General features: G+C 60.0%; 3 protein-coding genes across 11 annotated transcripts in view; all 3 read right to left on the bottom strand.

Moving 5' to 3' along the window:
• Nucleotides 1–11,621, bottom strand: part of IPO13 (importin 13) — a 31,481-nt gene extending 19,860 nt beyond the window's left edge. For both annotated transcript variants that reach the window (XM_027747114.2, XM_027747115.2), the window contains exons 1-2: nucleotides 11,512–11,621; nucleotides 1,480–2,216 (exon numbers count right to left, since the gene is read on the bottom strand). In XM_027747114.2, the coding sequence (XP_027602915.1) occupies nucleotides 1,480–2,216; nucleotides 11,512–11,583 (809 nt within the window). In that variant the 5' untranslated portion in view covers nucleotides 11,584–11,621. The remainder of the gene's footprint in view (nucleotides 1–1,479; nucleotides 2,217–11,511) is intronic.
• Nucleotides 11,622–12,098: 477 nt separating this feature from the next.
• Nucleotides 12,099–18,172, bottom strand: ARTN (artemin). Of its 2 annotated transcripts, XM_027747241.2 has the most exons (4): nucleotides 18,105–18,172; nucleotides 14,054–14,124; nucleotides 13,735–13,924; nucleotides 12,099–13,382 (listed from the first exon to the last, which is right to left on the bottom strand). In XM_027747241.2, the coding sequence occupies exons 2-4, from the start codon at nucleotides 14,117–14,119 to the stop codon at nucleotides 12,946–12,948; spliced, it is 693 nt and encodes a 230-aa protein (XP_027603042.1). In that variant the 5' UTR covers nucleotides 14,120–14,124; nucleotides 18,105–18,172; the 3' UTR covers nucleotides 12,099–12,945. The 2 variants fall into 2 exon arrangements, with proteins under 2 accessions (XP_027603042.1, XP_027603040.2); XM_027747239.2 differs by lacking the exon at nucleotides 18,105–18,172 and having other exon boundaries at nucleotides 14,054–14,872.
• Nucleotides 18,173–21,074: 2,902 nt separating this feature from the next.
• ST3GAL3 (ST3 beta-galactoside alpha-2,3-sialyltransferase 3) overlaps nucleotides 21,075–26,941 on the bottom strand; it is a 177,597-nt gene continuing 171,730 nt past the window's right edge. For all 7 annotated transcript variants that reach the window (XM_039384713.1, XM_039384714.1, XM_027747196.2 and 4 more), the window contains one exon: nucleotides 21,075–24,978. In XM_039384713.1, the coding sequence (XP_039240647.1) occupies nucleotides 24,889–24,978 (90 nt within the window). In that variant the 3' untranslated portion in view covers nucleotides 21,075–24,888. The remainder of the gene's footprint in view (nucleotides 24,979–26,941) is intronic.

Below are 26,941 nucleotides of genomic sequence, written 5' to 3'. Positions count from 1 at the left end.
CCTTTCAGGCCAGCTGCCTGCCCTGGCCTGGCCATGCCCGCACGGCTACAGACAGGAGGGTGCTCTGCCGTGGCTGATGATGCCTTCAGGAAGAAGGATGGAGAGCAAGTACTGATGATGCTGTAAGGGAGCATCCAGCACGGCAGGACCAAATGGGCCAAAAGCTGCATGGCAGGGTCAGTGCAGGAGCAGAGAGGAAACCCCGCAGCCAGTCGCACTTCTCAGCAAAATTCACTTGTAAAGCTCAACAGAAAACTCAGCCTTTTAATGCAATCAAAGAACAGTGCTGTAGGGCCAGGCTCCTGCACACAGGTATGGAATGACACCCAAGGGACTTCTGAGACTCAAGGGAAATGGAAAGGAGGAAGATAGAGTCCAACATTTCAGAACTGCAGGTGACCTTCTCATACGTTTTCCTTTTCTGCACCAAACCCACTACAAGGATTTGGGCTGGTCCTCAACCCTTGTCAGGCACAAGAAAAAGCAGCTTGTTGTCATCTCCTGAATGCTAGCACATGAGGCAAACCCTCCCCACACCCAGCAGCACACTAAAATCCTGACGGGTCCCTTTGTGCACCAGGACTTGCAGCCTACAGATGCAACCCCTTTTCATCGAAAAGGGCAGCCCCTAGAGCTGGGGAACACGCTGGCTGCCCCTGCCCTAAACCAAGAGGAGGGCTCACAACTGCAGCAGCAGCATCATTCCCACCGCTGCGGAGGGTCAGAGCCTGCGTGATGCGCAGCGATGCACAGGGATGCACAGTGGCAGCAGCTCAGCCCAGCCTTCAAGGAAACCCTCCTCTTCAGGGGAAGGTTGCTAAGCAGCCAGGAAGGGATGAGGCCACAGGAACTGGAGATGTACTCTCCCTTCTGCAGGCATTGGTCCCAAGAGCTGACAGCCGCTCAGAGAACGCAGCCAAGCAGACGAGCTTGGAGCCCCACGGCGCAGCCCCAGCAGGACCTTACCCAGCCCCAGCTCCCAGCTCAGTTGCTCCAGGGGCAGCCACGGCCACAGACAAAGGACAAATCCTCGGTTGGCACAAGCTGTTGGAGCCAGGGGGAGGGAGAAAACCGACAGATCTGGTTTTATTATCTCTGCATTGAATCAGCTCCTTGGCTGGATCAGCAGCACGAGGCAGAGGAGGGTCTCTCAACTCCCCTTGGCAGGAGCCAGGCAGCCGCTCTCTGGTCGGCTGCTGCAGGATCTGACACGAGGGGCCCGAAGCGAGCATCCTCGTCTGCTTGAGGGGCAAGGGTGGACATGGGCTGCAGCTGCTCAAGACTATGAGTTCCTACAAGTCAACCACAGTGCAAAGCCTTCCAGGACCAACCATGAGAAACCAATAGCCTCCAGCTGCTTTTAACATTCTCCCACTTCTAAACCCTGCCATCATTACCTCCAGGGCCCACCTTCCCACCTGTTCCCCCACTGATGCCCAGGAGCACCAGCCTGCAGCACACAGGAGAGGCTGCCCTTACCTCTGGGCATCGGGCTGGGAAATGGCATTGACCACAGCCTCCACTGCTGTGTCAAAGAGCTCTGGGTCCTGCAGAGAGGTGAAAGCTGCCTGGATGAGGTTCTCGCAGTCCATCAGCGGGATCTCCAGCTGAACCCAGCTGGAGAAGCACTTCAACACCTTCTGCTTGATGAAACCCGGGGAGTCCTGCTGCTGCAGCAGCTGCTCCAGCAAAGGGAAGACAGAGCCGCACTCCTGCGCCAGGACACTCCGTACCTGCCCCTTGCGGTACTGCGGAAGGCGGCTGGTCTGAAACTCCTCGGGCAGCACCGTCAGCAGCTCCAGCAGCGCCAGGCACCGCGCTCGCCCGTCCACATTGGAGTCCTCCGCCTGGAACATGCGCACCATGTCTGCCACGGCGCAGGGCCAGGCGTCCGGCATCATGCTGAGCGCCAGGGAGGCCAGAGCCACGCACAGCCGGGTCAGCACGATCTTGGAGCCGCTGGCGAAGCGGGTGATGTGGGTGAAGAGCTGCGACTTGAGGCTCTCGTACTGGTCAGCAGGGATGTCATTCCAGTAACGCGAGATTTTAATGTGGAGAGCGCTGGCACCAAAGTACTGGATCTCGGGCACCTTGTCCATGTGGAGAAGCAGCCAGCTGAAGTGCCATGCCTGGGGGGACACCTGTGCCTGCATAAGCCATTTCTGAGCCAAGTTCTTGTTCTCGATGTTTGGGTCGTAATACAGCTGATGGAGAGCCTGGAAGAGAGAGGGAAGCACCCTAGAGCAGCCAAGGAGCACCAATGCGGCCTGTCCTGCCTGGGGAAGGCTCACCAGGATGGAGGCCAGTGCTCAGGCTGCCCTGCAAGGCCAACCCCCCTCCCCACAGCAGCCTGTGTTAGCTGGCCTCCCTCCCCGGACTCTCAGTGAAGCAAGAGTGATCTGGCAGCAGGGAGAGGACTTGCAAAACGTTCTTCCCCTCCCCTCATGCTTCACTCTGGAAATTTCTTTTCCTCAGTCATTTCCCACCTTCACCTTCACTCATGCCAAATCTGCATGCTTCCTTGCTGATGTGCCATCGATGGGGTGGGCACGGGAACCCTCTGCCACACCAGGGCTGTAAGGGACATGGCAGACCAACACTCCTGGCTTCCATCCACACCTGCTCTCTGAAAAGTGCTGTGGATGCACTGGCTCTCAGGGAGCACGCGTGGTCCAAAACTTTCATCTGTGAGCCCAAGGAATGCAAGAGCTGCTGCAGATCTTTGTCTGCCAGGTTGTAAAGATTCCTGGAAACCCACAGTCACTAAACTCAGGGATTAATCCCTCTATGAAGTCCTTTGAAATATCCCCAAACCCATCTAATTACAGCTGAGCCAGGAGGGCCAGCATCTAACCCTGCCTCTGCCACCATCTCTTGCGACAGTCCACGGCTGCTCAGACCATCTCTTCATATGGAGAAGGGAAACATCACTTAGCTGCTCCCACAGCTTTGGGAGATCTAGTTACTGCTTTCCAGAGCTCAGATCCACATGAACAGCCTCACACAGGCTGCAAGGCTTTATTGGCAGAGGAATGTTATACAGATCTGAAGCCCAATATTAACTAGTTACTTATCCTGAGTGGGTGCAACTGGTAACCAGCAATGTCCTTGTACATGGAGGGGGAAGAGTAACTACCCCTTGCCTGAACTCCACCTTCCAGCAGCGAGGTTTTCTGCCTGGTACAGCACGTTTCATTTCAAATCGCTGACTGCACACGCCAAGAGCAAGGAAAATCCATGGCATCTGTCAGGCAATCAGGCACCCATCCCACCTCACCAGCAAATCAGAGGATGATTCCAGCAGGTGCAGAGGATTTTTCTGTGTCCCCACCCTGGCTCCAGGTCTCAAATATCCTCCTCCTCCCCCCTAAAAAGCTCTATGAAATTCTTGTGTGGATCTTGTACCCAGGAGAGGATTTAAACCCTATTTTTAAGCATGCAGAGCTGGCAGCTTGGGGAACAGGAACAAGCTTCCCAAGTGCGTGCTTGTGCCTCCCTCCTGCTGCTTCCCAGAGTGAGACCAAAGAGCAGGACAAAATGGCAGGAACCTTACACAGTCGGCATTGCCTGGGCCATAATTTGAAACACCTCTGTTCAAGACTTTGTGACAGAGGAAAATGAGGATAACCTCTTTGTCAGAAAGAAAGAGGTTATGAAGTACGCCGTAGGAGATGGAGCCAGCCAACAGGGGCTGCAGAGGGACAGTGTCTGACCCACTAAGAGATGTATCCTGACACAGAAAAGGTTAACCCTAGATAAGCAAGACACTGGGAGAGGTAAATCTGTCCCAACAGAGCAGCCAAGGGGAGCCCCATGAGCTCTCAGCAGATAGCCAGGCCTTTGCTCTGTTCTCAGCTATCTCAGACTTTTGCACGAAGCATCGCTCAGCTGCTGGGGCAAAGGTAACCACTGTCATCCCCTCCTGGCAAAGCAACAATTTACTTCGCTGCAGACCAGTAGCTGCAGATGTGCTAAAAGTTCAACCACTCCTGGGGGCAGGAACTTGGCTCCTACCCCTGCTCTTGTGCTAAGGACTGAGTCATCCTGCAGCAGGGCTGAAGCTGGAGCTCCCAACCATTACTGGCTCAGTCTCTTATTTGCTCCCATCGGAGCTTGATGCTTTTTTTTCCCCCGAATAAATCTCACTTGTGATTCCAGAATAGTGACAACCCACTCTTTCCCTTCCCCACTTGCTGGGCACCTTCACAAGGTGCAAAGGCCGGCAGCAGTGCCTGCTCCCTAGCCCAGAACCCCTCCCTATCTCTTCCCAGCCTCTCTTTTTATGCCTCCAAGCATTTCCTAATGAATTTATTTCTTCTATTTTGAACAGTGCTAACACTTAAAAAATCATGAGGAGAAAAAAAATCCCTATGCATCATAGATTACAAGGCATGATGTGTACACGTACCACAGGAGCCCTAACCTCTAAACTGGCACAAGGTTTGCAAAGCACGGACCTCACCATGTATGGAGGATGGATCTGGCCTCCAGCACTGGGTTTCTGACCCACAAGCTCCCCAGCTGCTCACCTCTGCTGGCCACAGAGCTGCTGCAGGCCGGTCTCACGGCAGGGAAGCTGCACAGGCAAAGCATGGCACTGAGCACACTCCAGGCACACCACAGCAAGTCCCAGAGTGATGTACATGAAGGGCAAGCCTTGCACAGCACCACGGGTGATGGGGACCATGGCAGGGCAGCAGAGCAGGGCTTGGCACACACACTGGGAAGCGCTGAGGGCTTATCCTCCACCTGGCTGGGGCTGCTGGTGCTGCTGGCTAAGGCCTGATCCTGCCAATGCCTTGAAGTCAGCAGACCCTGATGCAGCTCCAGCACACAAACATCCTGCACACAGCCCCAGCAGAGAATCCAGCACTGGCTATGCTAAAATAAGCAGCTGCTGCATTGTAACAATGGCAAAGAGGGAGCACTGTCATAGCTGCTCCTCTCGACACTCATTCTGGGGAGATGCCACTACCACTGCATTAGAGAACAGTCAGCAAATGGGTTTCAAGACCCCTTCCCAGGCAGGATCAGCTTTCCAGCCACGTGGACAGCTTTCCCACCACCCCCACCACCCCAGCACCTTGCCCACACCCCTCATGTTCCACCCTGTGCACAGTGCCCACTGTCACCAGTGAGCTCTCTGGAGAAGCATCCACACCCAGCAACACCATCCCAGAGGCACACTCCTCCCACTCCTCCTTTGGGGAGGTTTCCAGCAAAGGCCCCCAAGGACATGTGCTGGAGCCTCCACTGCTCAGCACCTCAAAGAAAGAAGATGAGTGCTGAGATGAAAAAGTCTACCAACTACAAGAAGACATTCAGAAGATGGAAGCAAAGCTGATGTTGAAGGCTCATGATGCAAGCTGCTGGAAGTCAGAAGAATATTCTGGAAAAAAGCAGCTGCTGACTTTCTCAGCTCCCTTCCCCAAGCACCTTGCCTGGGAGGGGACCAGTTGTGGCAGTCCTGAAAGAAGCATGACTGCTCCTGCCTGCATGCAGGATACCAGGCAGAGAAGGAAAAGCAGCACATGCTCCAAGGCCACCAACAGCATACCCCATGTGGTGCTCTACACAACATGGGAGAGCCTTCCAGAGGACCTCCAGTGATGGGCAGGAATACTGGGACCATCCTAACCCAGCTCAAAGCAGCAGAAGAAACCCCTGGGAGCAGAGCAGGCTCTCTCCTTGACCTGCCACGCGCATCGGCTGAGTACCATGCTCTACTTAGAGTGTGGGGCAGAGCACTGTGCCCTGCAGAAGGGCACCTGAACATGCTCCTCCCCAGCAAGGAAAGACACTGCCCTCATGCCAGGGGCAGGCACCGGCACCAGCTGCTGTTGAACTTTGACATGACCACACCAGCCAGCACCCTGAGGCCCATCAGGAAGCACTGGAGATGACAAGGGGAACTCATTAGCGCCAAGAAGGAGAAGCACAAGGCATGAAATTGGGCAGTGACATCTAACAGGGAGGCTTTGTGCATTCCAGTTTGAACGGGTGGCTGACACCAGACCTGCCTCCTCTGCAATTAGACCTGTAACATGAGAGCTGGTAAACAGCCTGGCTGTCAGCTATGCCCTTTGGCCGGGGAAGGAGCTTTCTCCAACATCAGCTCTGCTTGGCTGAGAATAATTCAAGCTTATTATGATGGCTCTTCCCTGCTCAAAAAAAGCTGTGGCCAAAACCTCAGTGAGGCTTTAGTCACTGGAGAAGCATCAGCCCCTCAAATAAGATGCCTTGGGGCAGGACAGCTTGCCCAGAAGACATGGGTCAGAGGTCCCATGTTAGTTCTTTTGGGAGGTGGAGGGAGAGCAGTCCAAGGAGAGTTACAGCCAAGCAGAGGCACCTGATCTTATATTTCACTCAGGCATTGCAAGGGAAAAGAATCTTCTATGAGCCCAGTCCTCACCCCTCAGAGCTTCTGCAGGGAGTCCAGTGCCAGCAGGCTGTGACCCCGACTGCACTGCCTAAATACATTAACATGGGGTGCCCTGCAGAGAGGTGTTGTGTCCGTGCCATTATGGGATGCCAAGAAGAGCCCCAGACACACAGCTCTGACCCCAGAGAACAGGAGTGTGCTGCCTGCTGTTCTTGGGGGCTCCACGGGGAGACACCCTCCAAGGGCCAGTCTGGTTGAGCACACAGAGGTGACAGCAGGTACAGCCCTGAGGTCTGCATCCCAGCTGGGGAAACAGCAAGCTGCAAAACATATTCCTGCTCTGCTCCTTGTCCCATGCCCACGGCCAAGGCATGGCAGGGGCACCAGTGGCAGCCACCAGCCTCCTTCCAGCAGGACTCCCGGATGTCTCTCGCTGCAGTCTCTCGCTGTCCTTTCTAGCTGAGCACACTCACACCGCCAGTGCTCCAGGCCTGCAACAGCACAGCCATTACCCTGGCTCTGCCAAGCGAAGGGAATATCATCCCTGCCTCCCCCTGCCCGCAGGAGCCAGCCCCCCTGGCCCCAGCAGGACAGGCTGAGCAGCCAGCACCCCAGGAAGGCGGCAGCCTGCTGAGGAAAGCAAATGGATGCAAAATAAAGCCGGGTGTGTGCTGCCAGACGTGCTGCTCCTGTTCAAGGACCCACATTTTGCCACCAGTCCCAAAGGACGGGGATTTTCTCCCCCTCTTAATAAAAGATGCTGTCACTCTGAAGCCCTTCTTTGGGCCCAGCTTGCCCACACCAAGTCCTTTGCTGTCCAGAAGAGGCTGCAGCCCAGACACAGCTCGGCAGCTTCGACATCCCTCTCACTGCTTCACTGCCATCAGCCCTCTGCAGAGCAGGGATGGGGGCTGTGGGAGACCCATGGAGTCTCAGTGAGGGTGGACAGGGGTCTGAACAAGCAAAGGGTGAGCAGGACCAGAGAGGAACTCTGGGAGCGCAGAGCCCAGGATGAGTTGACACAGCGAGCTGAACACCCCTGTCCACCATCCCATATTTCTACCCCTCACGTCAGTGATGGAGTACACGAGCATTTTAAGAGAGGAATCCCTGCTGGCACCCAGGCACCAATCACACCCACTCCTGCTCCATCATACATCAGAGCTGAGTGATGGCCCTTGTAGAGCTCAGCCGAGCCCTGGCAAAACAAGGTGCTGCCCTCTCATCCCATCATCACCACACCACAGGAAGCAGCCATGTGTTCAGCCAAGGTTGGCTCTGGCTGCAATCTGCTTCTGCAGGAAGATCTGCTTAAACATGACACAAGGTGACTCCCTTGTTGGTGAAAAGCAGCTTCCCTCGATTTTGCAAGAATCTCCCTTCCTAAGGCCCCCAGCTTACCATCCCCAGCACAGCTGCCACACCTCACATACATGGGCTGCCTCTAAGGAATAAGCGGTCAAGCCGCTGCCAGCAGTGCACCAGACAGAGGATGGCATTCCCCCACCCTCAAGTATTTGTAATTCTCTTGATCAGGTTTCTGAAGACAGGCAATAACCCAAAGAAAGCAGATGCACTTGGGCTTCTCCTCCCCATCCTCCCGGGTGGAAGGCAGCCCCAGCAGCTGCCACATCCCCGAGGCTCAGCATCTCCGAGGAGCAGTGATCAAAGCCATCCCTCTCCCATCGCAGTAGGCTCCGGATGTCAGCTCCATGACACCCCGCCTACCCATCCTGCCGGAGAGACTCTGTGCATTCATCAGGCATCTCCAGAGAGGCACACGGCAATCTGGAAGGCCCAGAGATGCCAGACCACTAATGTGCTAGGGAAAAGACGTCAGCAAATATTACAAACACCCCTGAGGATGAGAGGCAGGCCGAAGGAGGAAAGACCTGGAAGGAATCAGACAAAAAAAGAGGGCAAAAGCAGGCTCTTGGAAAATTCACGGAGGAATGGCACTGTTTTTTTGCTTAATTCAAAAAAGGGGATATTGCCAAAGCAGATCCAACTGCACTAAGAACAGATGAAGAGGGTCTTGCATTCTTCTTCTGTCCAATATTGCAGTGTTAGGTGCTGTTACCCCAGACCCAAGGGAGACCAAAATTGCAGGGCACAAGCCTTGCTTGTGCACTACTTCTCTGAGATGGACACAGCCAGCAGGGACCGAACATCTGCAATCCATCTTCACCAGAGCAGCATTCATCAGCCCAGCACCAGGCTGTCAGTCACACTGGGGACAGCTCCTGGGCACACAAAGGCACAGGGAGGTCACAGACCAGATTGCACCGTTTAGGCAATGGGAGGCTGAGCATCCTCACAGCCTGAAGCCCTCGGCTTTCCCAGCCTTCTCTTTTCTCCTATCCCTCCAAATGCAGCAGCAGAGCCCCACTCAGCAGCAGGTGCAGGGGCAGCAGCCCAGAGCTGCTGACTCCCAGCAGATCCAGGCAGCATGGCCACACCAGTTTGCTCTGGCTGTGCTGAAGCCAGAGCAGCATCTAGGTCAGGCTCAGGAGAAAACAAAAAGCAGATGAGCAGCCCTCGGCTGGGACTGAGGGACACTGACACAGTAACTGTACCACAATGGCTCAGCCTCAGCACAACCCTGCTCCTTCCCTCTGTCATGGGAGAGCTCCTCATGGAAAAAAGGAGCAAAAACATACAGGGAGCAACTTTCAGATGGCTCCTGAAGTGCAGCACCTGAACCTGGTACCTCAGGAACAAAGGCAGCTGCCTGCTTGCTGCCTGCAGACTTTCAGACCTGTCAGCTGGCCCTGCCTCCAGCACCTGCACCCTCCTGCCTCCCTGAAACCACTGGTCACAGCTGGAGGGATCTAACTGTCTCTCTCTGGCACAGGTTATGCTGGATAAACACAGCAATGATGCTCTTCAGCTACGCAGGCACGAGAGCTCTGCAAAACTGTGGGGGATTTGCCCAGCCCACGGCATAATAAACAACAGCAGGGGTACAAAAGGGTCTTCCAGGGACATGAATCCTCTCCACAAAAACCATCAGAAGAGTGTGACAGGCACAGTCTCACCAGAGGCTGCCCTGGCTACAACTGCTACACATGATGACTTCCACTGCAGGTGTCCTGGAAAAGGCTTTGACCCTCTGATTTAAGGGATAACGAGCTCCTCATGCTGTTCCTAACACCAGCACTTAGCACTAACTGACTCAGAGTGGAGTCAAACCCTGACTTTAATCACTATTCAGTATTATTAATAGCACTATGCACAAAACCTGGCAGGTGGAAGAGCCCAGGCCAGTAGAAGCGTCATTCATCTGCCAGCATCACCTCTGACAAAGCAGCTCTACCCACCTGCCTCCCACCAACCCTGCCCCCAGCAAAGCCCATCTTTCCTTTGCTTTGTACCAGAAACATCCCACAGCCCTTCCTGGAAAAGACTGACACAGGAGGGCTCTGAGCTCTGAACCTCTGAGTTTTTTCTGATCCCATCCCCCATTTCTTCCCCTGCTGCCCCCTGCCAGCAGCTCAGAGCCCCACGGAGGTCCACAGCTGCACCTTCAGAGGACACCATTGAGATGGCAAAGCCTGCGGATACCCAGAGAGGCCAAGCAGGCTGGGGGGGAGGGGAGATGAAGCATCCTAGAGGGCATCTCTGCCTCCTCCCAGGCCGTAGGAGACTAAATCCTGAGCAGCTTGGCAAGGACAAGCTGCGTCTCGGCACAGCCCCACCTCGCCCAGCCAGCACCGGGTGCCCCCCACCCTGGCACTGCCCACCCTTCCCGGGCAAGTGTGCACTTCATTGTTGGTGCAAACAAAGGAGCGGTTTGTGTCTCACGAGGAGAAAGGAAGTCAGAGGCAAAATCATCCAGCAGCCCTGGATATATGCAGAATAAGCTGCAGAAGGTTGCATGAATGTACCATTTTCCAGACATCAGTTAATCCCCCTGGACATGCTCTGTCTCCATCTCCCTGGAAGAGGTGAGCTGTGTCTCACCTGAAGCCACAAAGGCAACCAGTGCCCAGTTACAAACCTGACATCCCTGACCCAACACGTCCAGCCAGGCCAGGCAACCTACTGGGGAGGGATGCGTGTGAAATGTGCATGGGGATGTGGTATAGTGGTGGGCTTGGCAGGGCTGCATTAATGGTTGGACATGATGATCTGAAAGGTCCTTTCCAACCTAAATGATTCCGTGATTCTATGTGCCCACCAGCTCGCCTGCAAGCATTGCTTTGGCAAGGATCTCAAGTCTATTCTTATAGAGGAAAAACGAGGACACTGGGATTCCCACCAGCTGTCTGAGGACAGAGCTATGGATGTCTGTCAGATGTCTGGCTACAGGGTAAGTGGAAGGGTGATGTACTCTCTTGTTGTTTGCCCTTCAGGGATGCATCCTCTGCTGCCCTGCCCCCATCACCTCCAAGGTGGTCAAGGGAATGTTTTTGCTCAGCTGCCTTCCCGGGTGCTCACTGGGGTGCCCTGCTTGGTCTCTGTGATGAACTCCAGGTCACAGGGCAGCTGCTCAGGGCTTACCCCAACAGCAGTGTGATGCCAGCAGGCCTTGGTTTGCCGTGGCTATTCCCTGGATCCCAGATTTCAGCAATCGCAGCCTCACTCCTGTTGCCCTGCAACTGCTTTGGAGGACCCTGAGCATCAGGGGCTGGATTGCAGGGTTAGAAAGACATCACGGGGCCATCCGCCCCCCTGAAGGCTCTTCCCAACCGTAATACTCAACAATTCCCAGCACATGGCAATAGTCCCTTCCCTGCCTGATGGAGACAGTGATAACGGGCTTCACATCGATGCGGCTGGCTCAGTAGCCACGACCAGACCCGTGGGCTCTCCCTGCCCGGCGCTGCAGCTGGCGACCTAGAGGACGCCGGTCGGAGACGCACACAACCCCTCCTTTCTGCTCTCATTCCTGCCACATCGTTTTCCCTCCCCGGGCTGCCCCGGCGGCTCTCCCGCCCCACGCCCCGGGGGCTGCAGGCAGGGACAGGAACAGGGGCTGCCGCCCGCCGCCCTCCCCGGGCCCGGCGCAGCCGAGCAGGTGCCCCCCCCGCTCCCCGAGCCGCATCCCCCGCACCACCGCGGCAGCATCATCTCCCCGCCGCCGCGCCCCCCGCCCCGCCACGGCCGGGCCGGCGGGGTTCGCTCACCTTCTCCACGTTCTCCACGGTGAAGTCGAGGCCCTGCGGCGGCGGCGGCGGCGCCTCCGCCCTCCGCTCCATGGCTGCGGCGGCGCTCAGGAGGCGGCGGCGGGCGGGCGACAGCGGCGGCGCACGGGCAGCCGCATCGCGGCGGGACCCGCCTCCCCGCCCCGCCGGGGGCGGTGGCACCGGGGCGGCGCGGGGCGGCTCGGTCGGGCCGGCAGGCGCCCGCGGGACTCCCCGAGCGGCCCCGCCGCCCCGCTCCGCTCCTCTCCGCCCCCGCCTCGCCTCTCCCCGCGGCCCCGCAGGCGCGGCCGGGCAGCCCAGGACCTGCCGCAGCGCCGCGCCGCACGCCGGGAGCGGTAGTCCCGGCGGTCCCGGCGGTCCCGGCAGTCCCGGCCCACGCGCGTCCCCTGCCGGGCACCGCGGCTGGGCGGGCGCCGGGGCCGCTCCCACGCGCGGGGCGGGCGGGGCCGGCGGGAGCCCCGATCCCCACCCTCCCGCTGCCGGCTCTGGGGCACCCCCCGTCCCCGTCCCCACCACGAGCACACGCAGGGGTTGGACGCGCAGCCCATCGCTTTATTGCTACAGGAAAAGGCGACTGTACAAAAATAGAGTTTATCCCTCAAATTTTACAAATAATAGAAAAGGGGGGGGCACGGGGCACTGCCCAGGGCTTCACTGCAGCGCTGGGGTTAATTTACACCCGGCCCCCGGGGGCCCAAAGTCATAAATAGGAGCTGCCGCTCGAGAACAATAAATAAATAATTTAGAGTAATAAATAGTTTAGTGCCGCAGCACCACGGGGCAGCGGGGCGGACCCTGCCACCCCCCTGGGAGCCAGGCAGGGATGGGGGTCCCAGTGGGTGCCCGTGACCCACCACCCTGCAGAACACCAGGGGCTGCTGCTGGTCTGGGTGCAGGTCCCCCACCCTGCAATGGCGCAAGTTGGCCTGGCTGCACCCCCGTCCGTCCTCAGGCACACCCCTTCCCTGCAGGGCAGCTCTGGCCACCACTGACCCCAGGGTGTCTGAGGGGACAGGGAGGTTTTGCCCACTCTGAAACTTGGGGTGACACTTGACCCCAGCTCCCCTAAAGCAGGGGCGGAGGAGTGCTGCTGGTGGACACTGGGCTGACAGACCAGCCAGTGAGTGGTGGGGATGGTCCATACTCCCCTCAGCCCCTCTCTCAGGGCTGAGCCACAGTGCATCCAGGCAGGACCCCATGTAGCCGTCGGCACCAGCTGCTTGGCACTGAGCAGGAGGGGGCTTGGCCGCCCACACCCCAGTCATGGCTCCATCTCACCTCCGTTCTTTGTGGCCACATAAAAACGGAGGCACCAGCCTCTGCCAGACCCTTCCTCTGAGCACCGGTGCCACTGCATGTGGCAAGCCGGAGTCTGCCAGCATGTGTCGAGCTGAGGCCAAGCCAGTGGCCCCCTCCTCAGCCAATACAGCTGCACTCGGCTGCTGAGAGCTTCTCCACTGTCTGCCATGTGTTCTCCACATCCATGAAGGAGACAGCCTCATAGCGGGTGGGTCGGCAGCAGGGGTGGCTGAGGATCCGCTCCTGTGGCCCCGGGGCGATGAGCTGCTGCCGCAGCAGGCTGCCCAGTGTCAGGTCATAGTTGCTGCGTGCCCGGTGGCAGGACCCACTGCAGTACTTGAAGAGCACGATCTCGTCCGAGTTGAAGCCCAGGCCCAGGTCCCGCACCTTCACCATCAGGTTGCGGATGTGGCAGTTGCGCCCGCGGGTGCCCCGTGAGGGTGTCCGCGCCCTCTTCTTGGCTTTGCCAGCGCCCGGCGGTGAACGCTCAGCGCGCAGCAGCAGGTCCTCCGCCAACTCTGCGGCGCCTGGACCACCCGTCGTCGCATTTTCCCCTGTACACGGAGGAGACAGCACCATCAGTACCCATCCCGCACCCATCGCCCTCCTGGGCCTGCTGAGCTTGCCTGCCCCCACTGTGACCTACGAACCCCTCCTGACCACCCACCATGACACTGGCTGGGTGCCCAAGAGGCAATGGGGTGAGTGGGTGCCCAGCCAAGGATTTTCTCATCTCTAGGGCTCTGCCGCCACCCCCAGCACACAGCACAGAGCCCCCTTCAGCCCACCCCGAAGTGCAGCCCCAGCCCCACACAGGCTGGAGATCCCCACAGCAGCTCCCAACCTGGACATGCCCCATGTGCAGGGCTACCGTGCCCAGGCTGTGGGTCCTGTCCCAACACGCACCATACAGCTGGCTCCAGGCAGCGGCGAGTGGCACCTCCACACCATCCTCCACAGATGGGCTGGCAGTGGCCATGCCCTGTGGTGTAGGGGCTGCGTCCAGCGTCTCGTTGCAGTGTGGTGTTCGCAGGGTGCCCGTGGCCAGCCCAGCCAGCAGCGATAGGATGGCGAGGAGCCCCCACAGTGTCCCCTCCTGCAACAAAGCACAGCACAGCTGGGTGAACCTCAACCACAGTCCCAGGGACGAGGCTCCATGAGCTGGCGATGGGTGGGATGAGGAAGTGTGGTCCTGGCCATCACAGCCAGACAGACTTGGACTCACCTTGGGCTGCGGATGCGTGGCAGGTCCTGCAGGTCTCGACTCTGGTGGCCCCTGTCGCTGGTCCATGCTCGCTGCAAGTGCAGAGGTTGGAGTCAGTGCCCAAGCAGCAGGGATAGGGTGGGTATCGACCTGGCTGGCTGGGAGTTGGCACATGCTTCTCCTGCCTTCTTCAACCATGCAATCCCCTCCATCACCCCCCAGAACCCCAAAAAACCTCCTGCATGATGCACCCTCACCCCTCTCCTCTCCTGGCACAGCCAGGCACCCTCACCACACTGCATACCCCTTCCAAGAGATTGGGCAGCTGGGGCGCCCCAGCCTTTGTCCAGCACCTCTCCTCAGGGGGAATGCAGCCACCTCCCTGTGCAAGCGGCCTGGGATGCCAGGCTGGGCTGTGAGGCAGTGGCTGGGGCTGGGAGTGCTGCCGGGGGGGGCCCTTTCCCATGGCCCTTCCCTGGGAATGTTTTTCTTGCTTGCAGTGGGAGCCTGACCTTAGAAACTCCAAATCCATTAGCACAGGGTCCTCGGGTGCAGCCACCCCTCGGCCCTGCGCTGGCTCCCCAGCCTGTTGCCTGCACCAAACTGGGACATACAAGCCCAGAGCAGCCTGGGTGAGTGGGGTCTCGAGGGGCAGGACAGGCGGGCAGGTCCCATGGGTACATGGCGGGGTGTGGATCACCATGTCGGGCTCACTGCAGTCATTCTCCCCAACACCACTGCTCGGCGTCCACTGCTCTGACACACAGAGGGGAACTGGATCCCTGCCGTGCATCATCCCAACAAAGCAGCAAGCACAGTCTCAGGGGAGTGATGTCCCCCAGGAGGTGCTGGGGCAAGGCCCTGTCTGCAGCCACATGTTCGCCTCCTTTCCCAGCGCCCTCCTGCGGTGCGGGAGGCTCCTGTGCCCCAGTGTCCAAAGCCAGGATACCCTAGATGTGGATCCTAAAGGGGCTTGTACCCTTCTTGGCCCATCTGCTGCATTCCCTGTCTCTTGGGATGGGACTGTCCTCCTGGAGACTAGTGACATTCTGCACTAGGGAGTTCCCCCATCCACTCTGTGACTTTGTCCCAGCATGTCCCAGTTGCTGCCATAGCAAAGCTGGGATGGGACATGCCTAGGAGAGCACTCCTGACAAAAAAAAATAAAAGGACGTGGCTGGGCACCGCTGGGACAAGAAGAAAAAACAATTTCCTCCAGTCCCTTCAGCATCTCAGGGGATAGTGCCCAAGTCCCGATTGTTGCATCTGATGCCACCCTGCACTGGCCACACTGTGGTAAGGGGCTGTGGTGGGCGCTGACAGACTCACGCGCCTCCTCCGGGGCCCCTGCACCAGGCGAGATGCTCCCCCCGTGCCGGCAGGGCTCGCACCGGCCCCCCCGGCCGCGCCAGCCGCCACAGCCTGGCCAAGCACAGCCCACGCTGCACGTCGCTCCCGTGGCGGCCCGTGGCCCCACGCCAGCCGCTGCTGCCAGGTCATGGTTTTCCCAGGTTGGCACCCCTGAAGGGGCCAGGCGAGGGTCCCCGCGCCCTGCTAGGAGGGGACGGACTCCTCCCGGTCCCCGCTCCCGGGAGCCCCGCCGCGGCCCCTCGGCTTAAGCATCCCGGCGGGACGGGACGGGACGGAACGGAAAGGGACGGAGCAGCCGGTGCAGTTCAGGCTTCTCCCGTCCGGAGGCAGCACAGTCACGGGCTCTGCGGCGGGAGCGCTGCCGGCGGGGCGCCAGACGAGGGCAGCCTCCCTTCGCCACCGGGAGCCTCGGGGCCGGAGCGACGGCCGTGCTCCACCAGTGCCTCCGCAGACACGGGGCCCCGTCCCCGGGGGCAGATCCCTGAACGCGCAGGACCGAAGCCCACGCTGGCCCCGCAGCCCCACTCGGCACCTGCTTTTCCCCCAGCGCGGGCGGGGCTGAGACAAGCTCCTGGGCACCCCACGGTAGTGCGAGACCTGCACACCCCGCGTCAGACCCCCACGTCCCGTATGGGGGGAACCAGGTTGGGGTCTGCCCCTGCCACGGCTGCCAGAGTCCAGCCGGGCTATTCACGGGCACAGGAAGCTTTTCTTCCAGGGTCGGAACCGGGCCCATCCAAGTGAGGAAGGACCTGCTTGGCCCCCCACATCCGTGTCCCCCGTCCGGGGCTAAGCAGCAGCGTGCTGGGGCAATCCCTGCGTGGGCCACCGCACACCCACCCACGCAGAGCCCGGCGAGAGCCGCGCTGACCGCGCCGTGCACGGGGGCTGGGAGCGGCTGCCCCGAGGTTGGACCAGGACCCCGGGGAAAGCAGCAGACACTCGCGAAGTGCATTCACGCGGAGCCAGCGTGTGCCCCAGCCCCAGAGTGAGGGTCTTAGCTCACGAAGTGGCCATGCCTGTCCTGCAGCCCCGGGTCCCGCCGAGAAGTGCGGGGCGGGTGGCCGGAGACCCCCGCGGGCACCTGCGGGAACCGGCGGAGGCCCATCATCCCTCCGCGCTGTCCCTGGCAGAAGTGACGGGGGGTCAGAAATCAACCCCACATGTGATGCGGAGCGGGCACCCGCCCCGCAAAGCCTTGGGAGGCCCGGGGACGAACACGTGGGGTACACGGCTGAGACCAAACTCGGCCCCTGCCGGAGGCAGCACAGGCGGGGGGCGCTGGGCAGCCCCTCCCCGTGGCTCTCGCCGGGCCACCGCCCGGGCAGCCGGGGCGCGGACCTGTCCGACGTGCCCAACGGGCCGGGCAGGAGCCCAGGAAAGAGGCGAAGGAGTCCGCCCCCGTGTCCCTCGGGCGCCCGCAGCGGGGTCCCGCCTCTCCCTGCCCAGGCAGGGAACCCCATCCCCGCCGCGGCCCTCAGCGCTTCCCGCCGCCGGGCCGGGCTCGGCACCCCGGCTATTGCCGAAGGGTGGGCGGCGAAGCGGGTTCCCCCCGTCCCCCCCGCAGTCCCGGTACGAGCCACCACCGAGGTCCGGGGCCGCCGGCAGGCTGGGGCGGGCGCTGTCGCCCGCCGGCCCGGCCCGCACTCACCGTGCCCGCGGCGGGGACCAACCCCCGGGCCGCCGCTGCCCCGCATCGCCTCCGCTCCCCGCCGCCCCCCGCCGCCCGCCGCCGCCGCGCCGGGGCGGGGCGCTGGCGGGGGCCGGCGCTGCCCCGCCGGCACCGATTCCCGCCGCTGCTCCCGGTGCCGCTCCCGCTGTGCCTTGGGATACAGGTCCCGGTCCCGCTGCGCGTCGCGGTGCGGTGCCGCCGGCGGCGGGCGGACGCACAGTGCGGGGCAGCGACGGCTCCATCCTGCTGCCGTCGCCGCTACCGGTGTCAAATTCCAGCCGCCGTCACCTGACCGGCGGGGCGGGCACCGGCACCGATACCGGGACCCCGATTAGCACTGGCACCAGAATACCAGCCGCCATCCCGACCCGCACCGCAGCGGCACCGGGACTCCGACCCGCACAGGCGCCGGGACCGCCCCGGGAGCAGGACGGCACCGGGATCCCGCCAACAGCAGGAGCCGCAGCCCGACCCGCTTCAGCACCGGCTCCCGCTGGGACCCGCACCGCCGCCGACCTCCCGCGGAAACTCACACCCCGCCGGGAACGTCACCGGGACCCCCGGCGGCACCTGACCCCCGCTACCGCCACCTGCACGCCGGCCGACCCCCGGGCAGGCGGACGGGCAGGTGGACCCGCAGACCGGCCGGCCGACCGCCCCGTGAGCGGGGCTCCCTGCCCCGACAGCCCCGTCCAGCGCGGGCAGGACGGACACACGAACACCCCCGGGGAAGCGTTCAACCCTTCTCGGAGCGCTCCGGAGTCAGAGCCCCACGGGGCCCCACGCCCGCCGTCGGAGGGCAGGGCCGCACACGTGGGGACCCGGCGGGGATGGGTTGGCGGGCAGGGTCGGGGCCATTCCGGCCGCGGCGGGACCGGCCGGCGTCCCACGCACCCCGAGCCGCCGCGGGCCACCCGTGTGCCTGGCGCTCGCGTCCGGCCGCGCCGGAGGAGGAGTCCGGCCTCCTGCCCGCCCGCGCCCTGCGCCCCGGTCCTCCCCGGCGGGGCCGCCCGCCGCCGGGCTCCTTACCTCTGCCGTCGCCCTGCCTCCCTCCGCCGGGGCCGCCGCTGGCCCCGGGGACATGGGGGCCGGCTGGCGAGTCGAGCCGAGCCCGTGCAAGTCCTTACGTCACCGCCCGGGGCCCTCCGCGTCCATCCCGGGGCTCTCGAGTGCTCCTTGTGAACGTGCCAAATCCCGGGGCCGCCTCCGCTCGGCTCCGCTTCACACGTGCTCCCCTGGCCGGAGCCGGTCGCCGGGACGCGTCCCGGGCCAGGCGAGACCCCCGGGGCCGGCCCTCATGGCCGCGGGGTCCGAGGGCGCCCGGGCGGGCTGCGCGCCCCGGGGTGCCGCGGGCCGTGTCACCTGCCCCGGCGGCGCTCCGCCGCCTCGGCGCAGCTCCCCCGGCTTATGCAACTCCCCGGCTGGAGCGGGGCCAGCGGCTCGGTCGCCGGCTGTGCCGCGGCTGCACGCCGGGCCCCAGGTGGCCCGTGGGGTCTGCCCCGACCCCGGGCACCCAGCGTGGCTTTAACCTCCTCCCCGCCGCCCGGCAGCCCGGGCCCCGCGGCGGGGACGGCCGGCCGCGCCTGCAGACACCTGCGGAGCCGCCGCCTCGCCTGCGCTCATCTCCTCGGATTATCCAGCGCGGGGGTGACAACTCCCGCGGCTCCTGCAGCATCACCTGCTAGGGAGTGTGCGGGCGCCCACTAAGCCGTCCCCGCCACCGCGAGCAGGGACGGCGGAGGTGGCACGCGGCCCGGAGCTGCTGCCCCTGCCCTGGAGTGGCACCTTATCCCTCCCGGTCCTGGCACAAGCACCTTCGCCAAATCTGTGGCCATAAGTGGCTCCATACCTGCTAGTGGGACTGCGTGGGAGCATGGGCTCTGCCATGGGGCTGTGCTGCCCCACGGCCGTGGCTCGAGGCTGCTCCCATCTGACACATCCTCACGGGAGCTGTCAGGGGTGATGCCCTTGGATGACTTGGCTCAGCAGAGCTTTGGAGGCTGGGGAGCATCCCTGGCGTAGAGAACCAGCCAAAGGCAGGGAACAGGATCCTCTCTGCTTTGCAGGGCTGCAGACTAACACAGCTGCCTGCTTGGAAAATTTCAATGTGAGCGGTATGTCCTGTTCCAGGTTGACTGGCTGTCCCCACGAGGCTGGGATTGGCCACAGCCCTGTCCATGCCAGGGGACCTACACTGGAGGGGAGGGCTGCCTCCCACACCAACAGCCCTCAGGGCTTGGAGACAGCTCCAGGTGCTGGCTCACCACAGGGGTTACCCTCAACCCCTCCCACCTTTCCTTGCAGATTGGGCAGGTCCTGATGTTCCCAGGACATAGCTAGAAGCTACTGAGAGTGTGGCGCTGGTGGTGGGCAGGAGGCTTTGTGGGGCATGGCACAGGGTGTCCAAAGGACCCCACACAGGTAAGCCCATGGTGTCCTCCCCAGTCCAGTGAAATGAGAGGTTGTGCAAAGCTGTGCAATGCCTGGCTTCTGTCCTCTTACAGGTGTGACCCTTTGAGGCTGCTACCGCAGCCAGCTGGGGACACTGGCTCCCTTCTCTGCCCTTGGCCCTTGTCCTGGGAGACATGAACCTGCTGCTGCTGTCAGCCCCACTAATGTCCTACCATCGGCACCTCTTCCCTGTCCCTCCAAGATTGTGGTAGGAGCAGACGGCATGTCCCAGCTCTGTGCTTCAATCCAGGTACTGCTATCTCCCTTTGGGCTCCCACAAGTATTGGCTCTGCCATGGAGAGTGCTGAGCATGATCCAGGCTCCACAGGGTGCTGGGGTGCAGCCCCACAGGTCTCCAGACAGATGGGTGACCTGCTCCGTGGCTGCTGCTGGCACTGCCTGTGTCAGCCCATGCTCCTTGCACCCCCAGTGCTGGGGTGTCTGAGTGCCTTGCCTGGTCTGGAATGAGCCCTGTGGGGCTGGGGCCTGCTGTGGCATTTGTCCCTGAAGGTGCCACCCTTGTGTGCGGCAGGATGGGGGTGACACAGTCCAGTCAAGTGGCAGGACTGAGCACACCAGGGCTGCTGCCATGCCTGTGCGAGGCCATGGCTGGGTGTGACAAAATACACGTGGGAGAGAGCTGTGATGCGGGTGTCCCCATCTCAGCGGTGATGTGGCTCTTTCAGAGTCTCCTTGTCTCAGGTGACCTCAACGGCCCTGTGTGCCCTGGTTCCAGGCTCTGTGCTTTCCCCTTCCTCAGCCCTCCCAAGGTGAGGACAGGGAAGAAAGGAGGGTTTGAGCAGCCCCAGCATCTCCCTTCTGGAATTTGAGACCACACACAGGGAGGGCTGGGCAGTTGCCCCTGTGGTGTCCCATAGGGTGCTGGCAGGAACCCACCCTTGTTGTTTAGGAGCTGGGAGGCCTGGCAGACCAGTCACCCACCTGGAAGTAGCCTTCCTGTTCCTCCAGGCGATGGGACTGTCCCCAACACGTCCTACGGCTCTGGGAGCCCGGCGGCATCACCAGGGTTTGCTGCAGGGGTTGTGCTCCTCCTGCTGGGACTTGGCAGGTGTCAGAGCTGGTCACAACCTTGGCCCCTGGCTTCCTAAACTGCTTCCTTCCTGGACACTGCGGTGAGAAGGTCACTTGGCTGGACACCTGCCTTTGTCAGGGCCGCACCCAGCCCAACTGCTGCTGTGACCCTTGGCGGGAAGTCACCCTGCTGGCAGGGAGTCCCCAAGAGAGCAGGCAGAGTCCCAGACAGCCTGTCCCAGGCAGGACAAGCTCCGACGCCTGTGCCTTCCAACATGAAATGAACCCAAACAGCGAGGCCCTCTCCCACCCCTCAGGTCACCTGCAAGGAGGAGCACAGCCCTCTCCTGTCCCCAGCACCAGGCCAGTGGCATTGACCAGCTGCAGCTCCCAGCAGCTGGATTCCTGTGCTGGAGGAGACAGCAGTGGAACCAGGTTGGGGACAGGCCGAGCAGGGGAATCCCTCTGCCTCCCATAAAAAAGGCCCAGGGCAGCAGAAGAAAGAGGCCAGCCAAGCTTGTTTGATAGCTTTATTGCTTCTGTGATATGACTGAATTGACGTGACATAAGCCGGCTTGGAGGAGCCTGCAAGACTCTTGCCCTCCCTGCCTAGAGGGGAAATTAAAAAAAAATGCAGAAACTAAAACTAATTTTAAAAACTCATTGAGTTCTTGCATCTCAGCTTGGTACAGTACCGGCAAACGCACTGGCCTTTGCGAGTCCCCGTGCAGGCTGTGAGAAGAGCCAGAGCCCAGAGGAGCTGGGTAGTGGCCCCAAAAGGGTGTCCTGCACTGAAGGACACGTCTCTAATACTGCGAGTGACACATGCTCGGACCGACGGCACTGGTGGTACCGGTGGAGCTCGGCGTGGTGGCCACCTCCCTGCCAGGCACTCTGGAAGCCCTTGCCCATGTCCAGTGCTGCCCATACCCAGCCTGACTGCCCCCGTTTGACACAGATGGCCCTGTCCTGACACTCTCCCCCACTCCCAGCAGTGCCCATAATGAGGGGTAGCACAGCATGGCCAGGCAGGGCCTCCCCACTGCTCCCTCCGAGGAAAGGAGATCCTGGAAGCCCAGAGACACTGGGCTGAGAAATGTTGGATTGGATCCCACTGTTGCCTTGTGCTCCCTGGCCACGGTGCTTCCCTTTGGCACGTGTGAGCTTGAGGACATGGCACAGCCAGCCCTAACGGGGCGAACTGGTGGCAGGAGCCTGACGCCAGGGTGGTGGGCACTGCGTAGGGCTGTACACCACAAATGCACCAGCAGCCTGTGCTCAGGGTGTCATCAGTGCAGCACTAGCAGCTCTCTGGCAGCCCCCTCCCCTGGAGCAGCATGTGCTGGCTGCCCTGCAGCTCCCCAGATCTGCCCTCCACACTGGTCAGAGTGAAACCCGCTGTGGGCGCTGGCTCCCGACCTCCTGCGTGTCCCTGGGCAGGTTCCCCGCCACCCGAGCGGCCTTTCTGCACTGCAGCGCATCGGAGGCACCAGGCAACCCCGCTCTATATTTAGGCTGTGGAGAATTCCCCTGGGCTCTCCCTTCCGATCTGACAAGGTGAGTCACTGCAAGGGAGAGGCCAAGACTCACATCCGTCCCACTGACCGTGCTCTGACCCGCGTGCACCGCTCCGAGCTGGCAGGACTGCAGCGTCTCAGGGAACGGGAGGTGGCTGCAGGTGCACACAGGGAGGCAGCCAAAGGAACAGCATCCAGCAGTGAAACCCAGTGCTGCACACTGCTCCGTCACCCAGCCGGGGGGCTGCTCCGTGCTGTCAGCGAGCTAGAGGGGAGCCTTGGCCCCCAAACACTCTTTCCTTCTACTTGCAGGTGGTCCTGAGCCACCACAGTCACCCTGGGCCATGCATTCATCTAGTCAGCCTAGGCATTTCTGCCGGGAGACTCCCACCAAGGTGGAAGGAAGGGCTTGGAGTCATCTCCCTGGTCTGTAGGGTCAAATTCCCATCAGGACCTGTCCCTGTGGTGGAAAGCTGGGATGACAGGAAGGCTGAGCAGTAGGTGTCAGCGCTTCCCAAACCACAACCTCAGCCAGGTCCAGCCCAAGCATCCCCACTGCCAGCATGACTGGGACTCTACAGATGACAGTCCTGGGTCTAGGATGACACACAGAAACTGCAAAGGGAGTGTCGCCAGGTGAGAGCCAGGGAAATCCCGTCCCCTGGGCTCCTTGAGAAGGAAAAAGAAATTGGGGGAGACTTCAAAGGAGTATCTGCCACAGCATATGCTCAAAAACCTGTTGGAAACCTCACAGAATATCCCGGTGGGAGGAATGTCCCTGGGGGAGCAGGGACTGCCTGTTTGGGAGGCCAGAGGGATGGAAAGGGATATGGGAACAGGAGAATGCCAGAAGAGACACAATCCTTGACGTGCTCCCAGATGATAAGGCAAGCAGCAGCCACAACCAGAAGCTGGACAGGACTTGCCCCTGAGTAAACTCCTTTGCTACAGGCACACCATGCAGGAGAGGTTCCTGAGGGATGCATCCCACACTGGTCTATAAGCAGCACTCAGCCCCATGTCCTGAGAGCTGCCTCTGCCTGCAGCCTGGTCTCAAACCATTCTGTACAGTTTGCTCCTCTGCTCCACACCTGTGTCACTGCCTGCCCTTCCTGCACACCCCCTCGAGGGTCTCAGCTCCAAAGTCACAGCCCCCCACAAGTCAGTGGGGGAAGAGGCAGCCCAGGGGAGCCACGCAAGCCCTGCTCTCAGCATCCCTCGTCCACGCTGGGGCCACGCTCTCCCTTCAGCTCAGAGTAAGACAGACTGCAATCCTTGGGCTACATCAGACCCAGTGCCAGGACCACGAGCCCAACCTGCATCCCTTCGGGATCCCCCTCCACTGACCTCAGCACTGGCTGGCTGCATGCTGGTGCCTGGACACCCAGGTACTTGGACAGTCCCTGTGGGTGCAGCCCAGCCTGCTCCAGGCCAGGAGAGCACGGGAGCCGATTTCCACCATTCCCTTGGCGATCCCCCTTCCGCCCGCACCCTCCCAGCGGAGGAGACCACCCTGCTGTCCTCAGACTTGGCCACGTTGCTCAGCTTATTCCAGCTCCTCTGAAATACTTATACAAATCAAATGTGCAAATACTGCATCTTGGGACCAAGGAAGGATGTGCTCCTGAGAGCAAGAGGAGCAGCAGTGCTAGAGCAGCACGGGAGGAGTTTGGAAATGGCGTGAGCAGGGGCCGAGTGGAGGGTGAGGGCTCCCATGAGGATCCATCATTACTGAGGTCACATGTTGCTTAAACAGGGAACGTGATCGAGTCTGGAACATAAAGCAAACATCTTCAGCGGTCTGCTCTCAAAATGTAAAGCTTGAGATCTCCGCTCAAGATATGACCTCCTTCCAAAGAACAAATTACTCCCCTCCCACACAAAACCAAAGCAAGATGCTGTCCAGAAACAGTGACACCAACGTGCACGGACTCCAGGGTGGCCCTGCACAGCAGGCACAAACCAAGAGGCCTGACAGCCTTGAGCACAACGAGGCAGGCTCCTCCACACCGTGACAGACAGGAAGGTGGGGAGGGTCTGCGGGAGGTGGAGAAAGCCATCAGCTCCCCCCTCCACCTCGGGGTCAGGGCAGAGGCAGAGCAAATGGCCATGAAAAACACAGCCAAGTTGATGGCTGCTGCTGCTGTTGCCGCCTCTGTGGAGGAAGCAAGGAAAAACACAGAAAAACAAACCCATGCTCATCTCCATTCAGAAGCTCCAAGTGGAGAATGAGAGGAAGCCATTATTCTCCCTTTGAATTATAGCAGCACCAACAACACCAAAGTTTTGGATGGATTTGTTTTCCTGGGGAAAGGTCTGAGGCTGGTGACAACGCAGATGGAGCATGAAGAGGCCAGGCCTTTTGCAGGGCTGTGAACAAGCAGGCTTTGCCTTGTACCTTGGTATTTCTAGTATGCTTCCAGCAGTCTTTTAAAAAATAATACTTTGTACATTCAGGCATTGCTGCCTTGGGGCAGCATCACCTCCCATTTGGCACAAATCATTTTATTCACAAATCTTTCTTCTCTCTCCTGAGTCTTTCCTGTCTAATTCAGGATGCAGAAGATCTGTCTCCAATGCAGAGTTCAAGAACTGTCTACTCAGTCCCTTGCCCACCTCCTGCCAGCTCTAGGCCTGGAGGTGGCAGGTGCAACCCTCGTGCAGACTGGCAATGCAAGAGGGTCTTCCCAGAGCACCTGGGCATCTCTGTGTGTCTTCAGTGAGGTGGGATTCTTGCAGGGGGCTGCCAGTGCCTGCTCCCAGAGCTGCAGCGTGTCTTCATCTCCTCCCTTGGAGGCAGTGGCTGCAGCCACTCAAATCCCACTGGTTAGGTCAGTGATGACTCGGGCTTTCACCAGCTTCCTCAGAAACTCCTTTTCCCGCTGGATGTTGTGCGTCCAAGACTGGAAGAAAATGGGAGAGACAGAAGGTCAGCAACTACCCTGGCCAACATGCTCCTGTCCCTCAGGTTATGGGAGACTCCATCTGGGCCAAGGCAGTGGCTTCTGCCAAGGAAAAAGACCCTGCTGCAGACCAGAAGAGCCCCTGCAGACCAAGGGACTTCCCTTATCTAAAGCTGATACACTTGCAGGGTCAGACCTGTGTAGCTAAGGTAGAAGGTCTCCCCATGGGCTAGGTGAAGTTTTTTTTGGCATGGTGAGATCTAGGCAATCCAGGTCCCTTGGGGAGATGTAGCTGGTTACAGTGCCCTCCCAAGCTATCTTACACATGAGTCCAATAGTGCAGTACTGATGGTGGTGTATGCTGGGCAACAGAGCTGGCAGAGAACATGGTGGCAGGACATGTTGTGCCCATCACACACAGCTCCCTGCCAAGGGAGGTCTCTAGGAATGCATGGTGGTGCATGCAGCTGAAAAGCCCTAGGACCAGCCCCATTAAATCTGGCTTTTGCCTCTGCTGGCCCTGTCACGAAGAAATCACATGCTAAAGGTTACACTAATACAATACCAAGGGTGAAATGGCCACATCTACCAGCAGGGACTTCAAAGCAGTGACTGCTATGGGTGGTGTCAGCCCACCCAGATGTGTTCCCTGCAGCAGGTTTTAGCAGGGACCACAGCATCTGCCATCACTCCCCAGCACTGGTACTATTGAAGCACTTAATGACAGCAGCAAGTGGTTCGTCTCCTCGTGGAGACAAAGGCAGAACAGGGAGAAGCAACTTTCCCCTAAATCTCCCAACAGGACAAGAATCCCACTAAATGATTCCGGGGCTCCAGCACAGTGCTCTGGTCAGCAGCTAACCTGAGCTCTAAATACGATCTGGACTGTGACAAAATCACTCTACAGGAGCCTCTCTGAAATGGCCTCAAACCAACAAAGCGCCAGTCCCATGAGCCCACTGAAGGCACTCTGCCACAGGTATTGAAATCCAGTTTACCCACTGCAGAATTGTGGGCACCTGCCTGCAAAGCACTGGTTGTACACATCATGCACAACGTGCATGTGGCTCTCCTGTCATCTGCTGCTTGTCCTGCCCTGTCCTGTCTGGGACAGGCAGATCTCAGCCATGGTTCCTGCATGGCACTGACAGCCTCAGTCATGGTGTGCATGCAGGGGTTGCCAAGAGGTCCAAGGGACTGAAGGTCCCTATCTAGATCTTCAGCACATTTTGGAAATACCTCTCTTGCTGCTACTGTGCGTCTAAAAACCACTTCCATCCCCTCAGTGCACAGCAATGATGACAGTTACAGCTGCTAAAGAAAGCTCAGGCAGGTGTTACCTTGTAACCTGTGTTCAAAAGAAGTCTTTGACTTCCTCTGCTTCCAGTGACACTGTTACCTGAACCCTCCAAAGGGTACAGTAGTACAGGACCACACCGGTAAACTGTGTTGGTGCTTTTTGGGACTCTGTAAATGTGGAAGATCCCATCCCTAAACTGAGAAGATGCTGCCCAGAAACAACTCAGCGCTTCTGCTAACATAAAAGCAGAGTGAAATCTGGCACTGAGAAGTAAAGTGGCTTGTGAAAGGAAAAAAGCATCATTTCCAGAAAGCAGCACTGGGAATGATGGTGGTACAGAGCAGAGAGAGCTGGGAGAGCAGGGCTGAGCGTGGCTGTCACTTGGAGCCAGAGAGCCAGGAACCTCCAGTGTGCTGGAAACAGTCCCATATGTGGAATGTCAGCTGGGGGTTCAGGGTTTGGCCCCTGCCACGCACCAGTGTCTCTTCTGCCAACACAGCCCCTTGCTAGGAAGGCTCAGCACCAGCAGAGGCAGCCGAGGGTGAGGGTGTGCTCCTGCCAACAGGCAGCCAGCAGCTGTCATGCTGGGACACCAGGTCTCAATGCATTCACTTACATCTGGCTGGGCCTGTCGTTCAAACCTGCCTGGAGCACCAGGAGCCT

The sequence above is a fragment of the Pipra filicauda genome, unplaced genomic scaffold (assembly GCF_003945595.2).
Source record: "Pipra filicauda isolate LSUMZ 115617 unplaced genomic scaffold, ASM394559v2 scaffold36_size6622888_pilon, whole genome shotgun sequence".
Lineage (NCBI taxonomy): Eukaryota > Metazoa > Chordata > Aves > Passeriformes > Pipridae > Pipra > Pipra filicauda.
The sequence above is the reverse complement of the archived record's forward strand: the minus strand, read 5'-3'. Positions and strand labels throughout refer to the sequence as shown.

Coding starts and splice junctions, on each gene's coding strand:
- ARTN (XM_027747239.2), bottom strand. CDS start 14,230: ATGGTTGAAGAAGGCAGGAGAAGCATGTGCCAACTCCCAGCCAGCCAG. Junction 13,925..14,053: donor CCACGCATCCGCAGCCCAAG/GTGAGTCCAAGT, acceptor GCTTTGTTGCAG/GAGGGGACACTGTGGGGGCT. Junction 13,383..13,734: donor TGCCTGGAGCCAGCTGTATG/GTGCGTGTTGGG, acceptor CTCCGTGTACAG/GGGAAAATGCGACGACGGGT.